Source organism: Panthera leo, chromosome E2 (genome assembly GCF_018350215.1).
Source record: "Panthera leo isolate Ple1 chromosome E2, P.leo_Ple1_pat1.1, whole genome shotgun sequence".
Taxonomy (NCBI): domain Eukaryota; kingdom Metazoa; phylum Chordata; class Mammalia; order Carnivora; family Felidae; genus Panthera; species Panthera leo.
In genome coordinates, this window is record NC_056693.1 from 31,060,230 (window position 1) to 31,073,155 (window position 12,926).

At 37.3% G+C, this 12,926-nt stretch overlaps 1 protein-coding gene across 9 annotated transcripts in view; it reads right to left on the bottom strand.

The window, feature by feature from the left end:
* RPGRIP1L (RPGRIP1 like) overlaps positions 1-12,926 on the bottom strand; it is a 122,978-nt gene that overhangs the window by 77,564 nt on the left and 32,488 nt on the right. For all 9 annotated transcript variants that reach the window (XM_042918165.1, XM_042918166.1, XM_042918164.1 and 6 more), the window contains 6 exons: positions 12,055-12,194; positions 7,085-7,191; positions 6,727-6,777; positions 5,865-6,044; positions 5,206-5,323; positions 410-862 (listed from right to left, as the gene is read on the bottom strand). In XM_042918165.1, the coding sequence (XP_042774099.1) occupies positions 410-862; positions 5,206-5,323; positions 5,865-6,044; positions 6,727-6,777; positions 7,085-7,191; positions 12,055-12,194 (1,049 nt within the window). The remainder of the gene's footprint in view (positions 1-409; positions 863-5,205; positions 5,324-5,864; positions 6,045-6,726; positions 6,778-7,084; positions 7,192-12,054; positions 12,195-12,926) is intronic.

Sequence of the window (12,926 nt, forward strand, 5' to 3'; positions counted from 1 at the left end):
TTTATGGCCTGTCTTCCCCTCTAGAAGGTAGGCTACACGATGGCAGGGGCTCTGTCTTATTTAGTACCGACCCCTGTATTTCCAATGCCTGCTAACAGTGATAACAAATGATCTTACAGAATATTTGATGAATGTACTACAATTAACATTTGATCAAAAAAGGGTATCGATACGGTAAATAAATACATGTACTTAGAAGCTTTTAAAAAAGTAATAGCCATCGCACTGATATCCTCAATGACATTTAGGATAGTCCAGTCTATTCTGGGCAGCTCAGTTAGAGAACACTGTCCAACAGCCTCAAGGGATCTTGAATCCGTACGAGAAAAGATACTAATGTAGAGCATCATAGTAACCTATACACCAAATTAGTGACTCACACATCCAAAGCTTATAAGATTGTACTTACCAACCAAACTTGCTGTGCAAAATATTCGACCACTTTTTTCTAGAATTTCATGGAATCTCAGCTGACAAGCTGCAAGTGTTTCGTAATCTGTGCTGTAAGCTTGGTGGACCTCAAGAGTGACAGTATTCTTCTGAACGTATTGTAAAAATAAGTCGTCAACATGAACAAGATACTGAGAAGTGAAGTTATATTCTGGGTGGAGGCCTTGCACTATGGGAGAGGTCTGTAGCTCAAAATCATAGAAAGCATAGGTACAGAAAGTGACAGGCTCTTTATCTCCAGACGCCTGGAAAACTTCAGAAGAAAAGGTTACTTTGTTGATATGGATTTCAAATAGGTTTTCGCCTCGTTCTAAGTGAATGGTTTCATCAAATTCATCAACAGAGTCATCTGGCATGATTTCTGGTTTAAATTTATACTGCTTGGTGCCATAGGCAATATCCTTTAATTGGGCTGCAAGAGAAGACACACAGTTTAGATATTTTTAAATATTGACATATGAAGATACAAACTGGCTTTTGAAGTGGTAGGAAGCCGAAGTGCTTTTGGTGAAGAGTCTCAATCTTAAATTCTGTGACCACACTGTTTTTCTGTGAGTAATACTGTATCATACAAAAATTCGTCCTTGGTTTTGACATCACTTATTAACAACAAAATTACAACTCAAGTTAGAATATAGCCTGTACCAGGGAAGAGGAAAAATAAAAAAAGAAGAAAAGGCTTTTGAAAGTACAGCTGAGGTAAATATTTGGATTCTTCCTGTTCCTCTGCTTCTGCTTTATTACCTTCTCTCCTTTAAAGTTGATTTCTCTTTCTGCTGGCTCCTTCCCTTCAGCTTATTGAAATACATACTTTCCTACTTTTAGGGGTGATGGATAATGTTTATTGTCTTGATTATGGTGATGGTTTCACAGTGTATCCATGGGCCCAAAACTCACCAAACTGTATGCTTTGAACACGTGCAGTTTAAAGTATGTTAATTATACTTCTACAAAGCTCTTTTTTTTAAACAGATATATCTCTTTTTTTTTAAAGTTTGTTTTGAGAGAGAGAGAGTGCATGTGCAAGCACGTGAGCGGGGGAGGGGCAGAGAGAAAGAGAGAATCCCAAAAAGGGCCCCTCACTGTCAGCTCGGGGCCCCACGGTGGGGCTCAGAGTCATAAACTGTGAGATTGTGACCTGAGCTGAAATCGAAAGTCAGACGCTCAACCAGCTGAGCCACTCAGGAGCCACAGATGTATCTCTTTCTAGATACACATTTTATCCCCATGTTATATCCACATTTCTGGAAAGAATAATGTATACTGGAGTCTACAACTCCACATCTAACAGACACTCTTCTTCAACTTCTTGCGAATAGTATCTGCCTTACTTTTCTTAGGAAACTGCTCCAGAATAGGTCACCAGGAATGAATTAATTGCTAGATTGAATGGGCTTTGGTCCTTGTATTAGGTGGTTTCTTTCCTTCCTTGACACTGATGATCACTTTCTCTTTTTTGAACCTCTGTCCTACCTTGGTTTCCATGTCATTCATCATCAACCCGGCTTCTCCTTTTACCTCTCGTGTCATTCTTTTAGGGTTTCTTTCCTTTTCTCATCATTTGCTGGAGTCCTGTTTTTATCCTCTCCTTAGATGACATATTCTCATGGGTAATCTCCCCCTTTTATGACTTCTGCTACTATAAATATGCTGAAGACTCTCCTCTTTCTATTAAAAAAAATTTTTTTTTAGCGTTTATTTATTTTTGAGAGACAGAGAGAGACAGAGCAGGAGTGGGGGAGGGGCAGAGAAAGAGGGAAACACAGAATCCGAAGCAGGCTCCAGGCTCTGAGCTGTCAGCACAGGGCCCCATGGTGGGGCCGAACCCATGAACCCCGAGAGCATGACCTGAGCCGAAGTCAGACGCTTGACCGACAGAGCCACCCAGGCACCCTAAGCTTTCTATTTTTAATTCAGATTTATTTCCTGAATTCCAGACCCAGAGATCTGATGCCTTGCTGGGTCCTCTGTCTAGATATCCCCTTGGCACTTCAAACTCGATATATCCAAAATAGCATGCATCTGACACCGAAGAGTAGACTCTTCCAGTTATTTCTGTACTTTGAATCTCAGGCGCTGATGTCAGCATCCATCCAGTTGCCCAAGCTTGATACCACGGGATCATTCTAGTTTCCCTTTCTCTTAATTCTCCCCACATCACTGGTATTCAACAATGTTTCCTAAGTCGTTACAAATTTGCTCCTGTTCATTCTCTGTCCACTAATGCTACCTTTCTTACACTCCCAGTGTTTACCACCCAGATTATTATGGAACCCAAAGTGCTTCCTTCCTTCAGATCTTATTCACTCTTCCTAGTAACTACAGCATAATCTCCCAAATGCAGTTCTGGTGTATTACTGTCTACCTTAAACACTGCTTAGTGGTTTTCTAGGTAGGTAATTAAGGTTAAAATTCTTCAGGGGGGGCAAGGGCACCTGGGTGGCCCAGTCGGTTAAGGGTCCGACTTCGGCTCAGGTCATGAGCTCACGGTTTGTGGGTTCAAGCCTCGCGTCGGGCTCTGTGCTGACAGTGCAGAGCCGGCTTGGGATTCTCTCTCTCTCTCCCTCTCTCTCTGCGGCTCCATGACTTGTGCTTCCTCTCTCTCTCTCTCTCTCTCTCTCTCAAAATAAATAAATAAATAAATCATAAAAAAAAATTAAAAACAAAAACAAAACTCCTCAGGGTGGCAAGCAGGGCCTGGGTGACTTGGTTTTCTCCAGCCTTGCCGGGAGATCCTCCTCCCCTTATTAACCAGGAGCGGTGCCATTCATTTGCAAATGAATGGCAGCCCTTCACATTAAGGGCATTTTTACCTGCCTCCTCTACTTCCTGGAAGGCCCTTCTTGCTTTTACTTAGCGGTGAATTCTCTAGCCTTCGGAGACTCCAAACCTACTGCGTGGCAGTCTTCCCCGAGTCTTCAGGTGTAAGTAGGCATCTCTCCTCAACGTTTCCTCCGCATCTTTCGCGTTTCCTGGCTTCCCACTCTTCCCGGTAAGGGATACTCTATTTACTTGCTCCATCTTCTGAGTTCGCTGAGGGTGGGACCCGAGCTTTCTTTCCTATTTGGCTTCTCACTGACCAGCACTTTGCTTAGCATGCAGGAGGAGCTTGAGCAGGTTTATGGGATGAATCAATGAATATTGGGAACTGATAATACATACTGGTGAAGATTTAGTGAGACCAAAAGGAATGAAAATCCCAAGCTACGTGACCTCTGTGTGATTCAGGAGAATTCTATTAAGCAAATTTTTATTGAGTACTACTTGAAATAAAAGGTACATACTGCTCTTTGACTGCTGGAAAACCCTGTTCAGGCGGATTGAACCCTTCTGCTTACAGCAGTGGTTCTCAAAGTGTGGTCTGGGAATGCTGAGGGTCCCTGAAACGGATTTTGGAGGTCTGTGAGGTCAAAACTATTTTTAAAACAACCCTGACATGTCATTTGCCTTTTTCATTCTTATTCTCTCACAAGTGTACAATGGAGTTTCCCAAACTCTACATGATGTGTGATATCATAACAGATTGAATGCAGAAGCAGGCTTAAAAACCCAGCTGTTTTCTATTAAGGTATACACCAAAAAGTTTGTAAAAATGTCAAACAATTAAAAAAAAAAAAGGAAAACAATTTAAAACAGTGTAACTTTTCTTACTATTTTTTTTTTTTTTGGTATGGAAAATACAGCTTTTTAAAAATAAATACCGTAATTTATGTTAACATGTAACGGATTTACTACTGTTATTTTAGCATGACATAAAATAAATATTTTCCAAATTTCTCACTTTTAATTCTTACTAGAAGTATAGTAAGTATGACCCATAGAAGCAAGAGGCCCTTGGGATCCTCAGTGATTTTTCAGAGTGTAGAATTATTGCTGGCCTAGATCCACACATTAAACATTGTACGGCAGGGGACATGAAAGAGAGACAGAGTACTTGGCATGGAAGAACGTATCCTGCCATCACAGGGAACATGCGAAACTCCAACACTAAAGAACACTTCCATAATACAGTCCCCAAACACACTTTCCGAGTACATAAGAGGAAGGATGGGGAGTACCGAGGCAGTGTTTTTCAAAGTGTGGCCTTGCACCTGCGTCTGAGTCGCTTGGATTTCTAAATATAGCAGCATCACGGGCCTCTGGATCTCCAGGGATAGGGCCCAGGAAGCTACATTTGAAACAAGTTTCCCACATGATTTTCATACTTGCCTAAGTCTGGAAACCACTGTAAGGGCATTTCAAGTAGAGGCATGAATGGTTAGGAGTGATGAGAGCCAGCTTCCTGGCAGAGGCGTGCATTGCATTTGGTTAGATTTCGAAGCAGGGTAAAAAGGGCGTACGTTGGCTATAAAGGAGGTTTAGGCGGGACAAAGATCCAGTGGCAGGACCAAGAAAGGTGAATCTGACAAAGAGCAAGCAGACTTGTCTGGCTGCGAGGCATCGCTTGCTGAGAAGAGAAACTCGAAATGAGGTGGTAAAGTTAGTTCTGCCGTGCTCCATAAACTACTTTGAAATCTTGCAACAATCTTGCAAGCCTGCAACACTGGATCCAAAAAGCAGTAGAAAGTTACTAAAAATTCTTGAGTGGAAAAGAATCAGATAAAAACAACCTCTCTGGTAAATTCTCCTTACAGCTATGAATTGGAAAAAAAAAAATAGAGCAAAAAGAAATCGTGAGTGTAGATTTGGACGACATTTTCAACTGTCGTAAACTCTACTCGTCTAGTTACTGTAGACGAATTGTGCGCATCGTACCTTCTAGTTTCTGAATGCGTGCAGCTCTGATATCGAGAAGATGAACATACTGTTCCACTTTGAGTTCATAATCTTGCTGCAAATTTTCCATCTTCTGGGTCACCGCTTCAACCTCCATCTAATAAAGAGGAGATAACAAGTCTCAATACTTAGGATTAGTTCCATTTTCATTTTTTAAAGTGACCATGACAAGCATTTTCCTAGATCTTGGAGATACCAGGAGCTGTAAACCATGGTTTTCTGAAACAGCTCACGGTTTAGAAAATTATGCTTGGCAATGTTCATAAATCAGAAGTAAAATTAACAAAACCCGAGATCTCTTCCCATGGAGGTGATTTTCCCGTTTGTTACAGGCTACAATCACACGTGGTTGTGGCAGGACTTCAGGATAACTATAACCCATTTGCAGAATGTGCTAATACGAGCAAAGGTGAATTCGTTGCTGGTGTTTGGTCTCTAAAACCAGGGACTTAAAGAAAACATAGTTTGTTTTTCAACTACTGACTCTGAGTACCTAGTTACGAGGCCACATTCCAGGCATGTGGTAATAAATGATAAGAGATTATAACAGATGATAATACATAACACTGCTTAGAGAAGTAAATCATCAGTTGATCATTAAGGAAAATCTATTTTCCCGAGTTAGTGTTGCACCTTACCTGATAATCTTTATTAATTTTATGTTGCATAATTAGCATGTTTCGTGTCTTTTCAAGTTCTTGCACCGTTTCTGCATGAGTTGCTTGTAGCTCTCTCATGGAGCGTTCTAGATCTTTGTTAATTTTATTGTCTACTTTCTCTAAAAAGGAAAGGTCTCCATTTTTTTGTGACTTTTGAGCCTAAAATAGAAACATGTTTTCTTACTGAAATAAGAGTTTCTAAAATATAATCATGTGAATTAATATAGATATGGCAAGGAAAAATCATTAATTGAAAGCAGATATATTTCCATTTTCCATCAGGAATAAAACAATCCTGATACAGAAAATATATTTAGATAGACATTTGGAACAATTACAGAGAATTCAAAAAACAGTTTATTACTTCATGACATGAAGAAGAATCATGTACATTTATTTCTATTTCTTCAATTGATTAAATGCTACACAGTGTTGATCTAAAGGGAAAGAAATGTATTTTCTCGTGTCTTCTTATAAATAACAGAATATCCTAGAACTGAAAAAATATCTTCTGGTAACATTTATAATTCAATATTTTACTTAAGATAATAGGGTGTACCAAGGTCTCTTAGGACAAAATTGTTGATTAGTTTTATAGTGAGGTGTGTAAAAGTGAAATATTTGTACAGTTGGAGAAAGTGCTTTAAATAAGAGTTTTTGAGGTCTATTTTAATGTAATTTTGATGTCATTATGAAATATGTATATGCTGTAAGTAAATGTCACCTGACCACTTTCCTGAATAATTTATTCTCCAAGTATAAGGGTTACAGACAAGGGTCATCATTATGCTGAAACAGTTATATGTAGACATGAAATTCATGGTGAAGTTCAGAAAGTTACCTTTATAAGCAGGAGAGCTTCACTCAATTCATCAGCATTAATATCACTGTCCTGCAAAAGACAGAGTGAGTAAAAGCTCACAATGAGATATTAATGGAAAGTACAAGAGACATTCCAACTATGCAGATTATCCTCACGGAACATAAGCTGCCTGATAGCATGAATTAATAAACTAAGTAAAAGAGACATTCCGACTATTCAGAATCTCCTTCTGAAATGCAAGCTGCGTAATAACCATGAATTAATAAACCAAGTAATATATTTGTCTTTTTTTGCTTTGTAGTACAGTGTTTCCTCTGTGTATAAAATATTTAGATACAGATTTGGAGTTTATCTCCCAAATAAGAAAATAGTTCACCTGGTTGTAAAACTTCATGCGGTTTTTAAGTTCGTCAAGTTGTTGCTTTTGTTCCAGATACTGTAACTGTAGTTCTCTATTTTCTTGGATGAGTTTCTCATTTTGGTCTTAAAAATAAAGTCCATGCCATTAGAAAGGTAAGAGAGCATGAGGTAAGAACACATTTAAAATTAATTTAATTCCTGATACACACCAAGCTGGATCTAGCATTGCTCTGGTCAGAGAGGAAATTATGCTAGCACCTAGACAAAGGCAGCAGGAGAATGAGGAACAAATGAACACGATCATGTGTCTACCATATGATCCAGTTTCTTATCAAAAACTGAAGACTGAAGTTCATAGTATTAATATAAGGAAATTGGGGCCTCTGGGACTTCAAAGGAACATTCTATCTAAAATACCTAAGAAAATATGTTTCTAAATCTATGATTTTTACTTACTTATTAAGGGTCCTGAAAGGCATGCAAAAAAAAAAAAAAAAGTGTGTGTTTTTTTTTTTTTTTTTTGTCTTTTAGTGTTTTAATTGACTTCCTTGAGTTTTCTTTTTCCAATTTAGCATTAAGTCTTTTTAGTAAAACAACATAATTTCTTTGGTGATAACTAAATCTGTAATTCTAATCAACCACACTTTGAACAAATCTGCTAAGATAGGAGGAAAGGATTCTTAGCCCGGGCATGGTAGCATCAGTAATAATTCATGTGTGTTCTTTATTCATTGAGTTCATGCTGTTAATTAGTAAGACATGGACTCAGAGCTCTCGTTAAGGAATAGAGATAGGTTATTTTCACCTAGGTTCTCATTTGCCTTGACCCACAATCAGGAGCACAGAGCAGAGCTACAGAAAATAGTAATAAATCCATGAAGAGACGAATTTTTTACTCCCTGCATTCAACATACGCTTAACTTAAAAAAAAAAAAAAAAGCAAGCTAACAAATGTATTCTTTAGTCTCATGTTCTTAAGCGTACTCTTCAACAGAGTTCATTGTCGGGGTCAGGTGTCCTCCTTTTTGGCTCCCCGTTCACTAACTCTAAACCATGTCATCCAAAGTGTCTCCACTAATTTCATCCTAGTTTCAAAGATTTGTGTTTATCAAAAGTCTTCAAGTTGTACATTTTTGTTTCCTTTTCTTAAAAAAAGCAAGTCAACACATTTGCCAAGAATTCTTTGCATGAATACATTTGCACGCTGAATGCATGTTATACAAAAATACATTTCTGACTTTTATAATGCTTTTGTGTTCCCAAGATTTAACTTGGGATATATATACTACATGTAAGTAAAAATAGTAAATTACATAATTAAGAAGAAATGGACTGAATTTGGATATTTTTAATGTGACATATTTCCTGGAAAACTAAAAAGTAAAAAAAAAAAAGTGACTCGAGTATGCAGAGACATTTTAATATCAAATATATAAACATTTTTATCTTATCGATGAAAAGTTAAAAGGTTATCCTTTTGTTAATATTTAGTGACCTAAACAAGAGTTCACAAGTGTGAACAGTACTTGGAAATTTTGAAGGTAAAGGTCAACTATTTGTCTTTCAACTCAAAATTAGGATTAATGGTAAATATGAATTATTAGAGGAGATAAACAACTTTTTCAGTTACAGAGTACGGTAAGAATGCAGAACACTTTATTTTCTGTTGATTAGGTTAAAAAATCTACATAGAAATGGTTAGGTAACAGAAAAAAGGTAAATATAGTAAGAAAAATATAAAACTAAAGGTAGTTTCCTTCTTGGCCTGCAAACGGGTTAGGGGTTCTGATGACGAGGTAAAGTGTAAAGGACAGGACTATTGCCCCTTCCCCCAGATAGAGCGTTTTCTGATTACTATTTTCATGCTCTTGCTTCTCTCTTCTTTCAATATTTCAGAGCAGGGTTCTGAGAATGAAATGCTAGTAGGTATACATGAACTTATTCAAATGTTTCTTCCTTTGCTGATTTCTGTGTCAACAATGTCCCCGTTTCATGGATATTTTTAAAACTAGGGTGTTAGTAGTGGGAAAATAGCTTATTAGTGGGGGAAGACATTACTGAATATGAGTAACTTTCTCTCTACTAGATTTTATGTAGAACTATCCACAGTATTTTTCCTTTCTCAAACTGTTTATTGGGGATACGACTCCTGGGTCTTTAAGAAGCCCGGAGACGCTGTAGTTCAAACAAGAGATAGCCTTGCTGGATTATAATAAGAAAAATCAAAGCATCCTGTACAAGATGAAAAATAACCTCCTTACCTTATGATTTGACAAAAAGCAGGTTAAGCTAAACAGCATTTTATTCAAATGGGATAACATTTCACTCTTTTAAAATTATGTTCTTCAAGCACACCATTAATAAGCAGAGTGCGGAGAACAATCCAACTAAACAATTTTCAGAGCTCCTTTGTGCTAATATCTTCAGCTGTGATCAATATAACCATATGCATTATGCTGAATTATGCATTTCAGCTAAAGATAGAAAGGAACTTTCAAAAGCAGGGCCCTTAAACACATGCAGTTAATTTAAGCATTAACCAAATGCAAACTGCATTTACATATTCTTCCCCCACATATTCACACAATCTGAAACTAATTTGTACCTTGAATAAAGAGGTGAGTATTCTCTAAAAATAATTTGCCAGTTAGATGAATGAGTCTAAGAAGCCAGGGAAACATCTTCTGGCAAAGAACACTCGACAAATGAAAAGGTAAATGTGTGAAGAGACTTCAAAGTGGAATGAAACAATTTCAAAATCTGTAAGACAAAAAGGAACTTTCTACATATTGAAAGATTTCCTTATAAAGAGATTTTCAATTTTTTTTTGTTTGTTTAGTACTTCCCAGAAAAAAAATGGTTCAAGGCTGTAATATTTTTCTTATAATCCACTGTAACATATTCACCAAACGATCCCAAACTTCAGTCATTAGACTTATAAACTTCGGGTATTCAAGCAAAATAACTAAAATAACAGTTGACTTAAAAATAAAGATTCAGTACTAGCAATTCTTCTTAAGAAAACAACTGAATAAATGTGTAAAGATTTGTGTAGAAAGATGTTTATGATACTTAACAAAACTGAAACTCTTTAAAAATTCATCAGTAGAAGATTGTTAAGCAATTTTTTGTACATCCTCACATGGAAAACCAGGACAGACATTATAAGTGATGATGATGTGGGTTTACACTTATACTCAAGGAACGATTTCATAACATAGTAAAGACAAAAAGCACATTATAAAAACTGTACCTGTGCACATACAAACAACTCTGGAAGGACAAACATAAACATATTAATAGTGATTATCTTGTGGGGTGTGGGAGTGAGTGACTTCTAGAAATTTTTTTGTTCACTGGATTTTTTTAATGGTATACGTGAATTATTTTTAATCTTTCAAAAAATCCAAGAAGACACAAAAGCTAGTGAAAAAAATAAGAATGGATTCGGTGGATTAAAATAACTTTGCAACTGTAATTTTAATAATTTAAAAGAATCTTTGGAAATCACTAAACAACAACAGGTAGGTCTTAAAAAAAGACCACCAAGATTCTATTCCCTTAAGAGTTTCTTTCCAGAGACCAATGCAGATGTTTAGAGATAAGAGTTTTGAAATTCTTGATATTTAGGGAAATACAGAAAGCACAGAAATAAGACAGGTTGTTTTCATTTCTCTTCTTTTCAGAGCAGTTTATATCTGTTTTTGGAAAAAAGCGGGGAATATAGAGTGCTTCTCCTTCCTTCAGTCAACAAGAATTTACTGAGCAACTATTAAACAAAAGTACTCGGTTAAGTACCACATTAAAATCAGGAACGATACATCTTTGACATCAAAACTTTTAAATACCTGCCCGGTCACCAATCATGTCACCATTTCATTCTCCTCACAATATTCTTGAGAAAAATTCACAAATAATTTTTCATGAAATTTAACCACTTGGCAAATAAATACTGCACATATGTTTCATTGAAATTAAGACTACATCTATTGTAAGAAATGTTCTGATTACAGTCTTCCTAGAGTGTTGGAAAAAGTCAGACCATAATTTTAAAATGTTATCATTTATAAGATGCATCCCAATTTCAGAGATGTCAAAATGGGAAAAAAACTCTCTCTTATAGTTAATAAAATATGGCATTGTGAGCTAAATCAATAAATAGAGTACTGACTACATTTGTAATTTGTTTGTTTGTTTTTTTTTTTTTTTTAACAGAGCCTGCATTAAACTTTGAAACGCTTGCATGCAACAGAATTACAAATGTTCAAAAGAAGCAACCTTATTATCACATCACTTGGTTTGCGTAGTGGATGAACAACAGATACAACATTTGAAGCAAATAATTCAATTCCCCTGTTGTGCACTTGGGTGTATAATCTAGTAAATCAGACATCTACTTTAATTATGATTATTTTATTTCCCTGAGATGAGAGGGGTGAGATCTGTGACATGAAACTTATTAATGATCATTATTTTAGCAGGGACATCTTGGCAAGTCTTCCTGGTATTTAAGTTCACTGTCACAGAGTAGATTTAGATATCTCATTATCACAGAGATCGTCCCTGTTTGACCTATCAAAACCAGTAAGCAACTATTTCTCTACTCTGTCATCTTACACTGCTTTGTTTTTGTTCCCACTGCCCTTGCCACCACCTGACATGTGGCATGCTTGTTTAATTACTGTCAGTTTCTCTCTGTAGAATTTATGTTGCGTGAGGGCAAGGCCTTGGCTTTGCTCATTGCTGTATCCCCAGAACTTAGAACGGTGCCTGGCTCAGGAAATGCTTGTTGACTGCTGAACACAAGAAGGCTCAACAAAAAAATTAAAAGACCACCTAAATGACAGTATCTCTGACCAAAAAAAAAAAAAAAAAAAAATTCCTTGGGCTTCTACGCGAGGCTGAGTAAATGGAAATTTCAAGTGACCGCGAAACGCATGGAAGTGGATGGCTGTTGAGACAAGTCAGTAGTGGTTTTGTATGTACCTCTTTCGGTTTTGACTCTGTCAAGGATTTCAGTTTTGTCTGCTAGGTCAGACTTTAAGGCAGTCTCGAGTTGAGCGATCTGCACTTTGAGCTGCTGTTCCTTTAGCTTCCATTGCTCTTCGTGGGCAGCACTGAAGGCACTGCAAAACACACATGACATGCAGAGGAGAGCCTGGAGATCAGCCTCGACCGAGAACGCGAAAGAGAAAAGCTTTTAGTGGCACAGAGACCACTGTCATCATGTCTTAGGAATTAAGTAAACATATGCTGGTCTGCTGCTGTTGAAACCAAGGCGCCTCTCTCAGGCTGCGGTTAGGAAACATGAAAGGCTTTGTGGGATGAGCAAAGGAACTGGCCTTAATTTAGAGCTCTCCAGTCAGAAAAGTTGGCAGCGTGCAGCTTTTGTGGGACTAGTAAAGGAATTCAGATACTGTACATACTCCAGAGGAATCCGCAGTTCCAAACCTCAGCCATCAGCCTCGGATAAAACTATTCTCTCCCACATACAAACCCTCTTAAAACCGAGAAAAAGGGGCTCGCCACCTGATCTCTACTTCTAGAATCTCAAACTTTTACAGAGTCCGTGCTAATACCATATTCACGAAATTTCAGCCATGAAATGATAACACGCCGAAATACAAGACGGCAACTCTGCTATTATGAGGTAGTGATAATGGAGTTTTTGTCCTAAAAAACTAAACCGCATTAACAGGCTAAGAACAAAGTTTTACTTGTAATGTGATTGGGATGAAAACCTGGTAAGAACACCCTGGTAAGAATGATGAAGATTTTAAACCAGTGTTAAAATCCACTCATGATTAAATCCCAACATTCATTTATGCCAGTGGTTTCCAAATGCTGATAAACTAAAC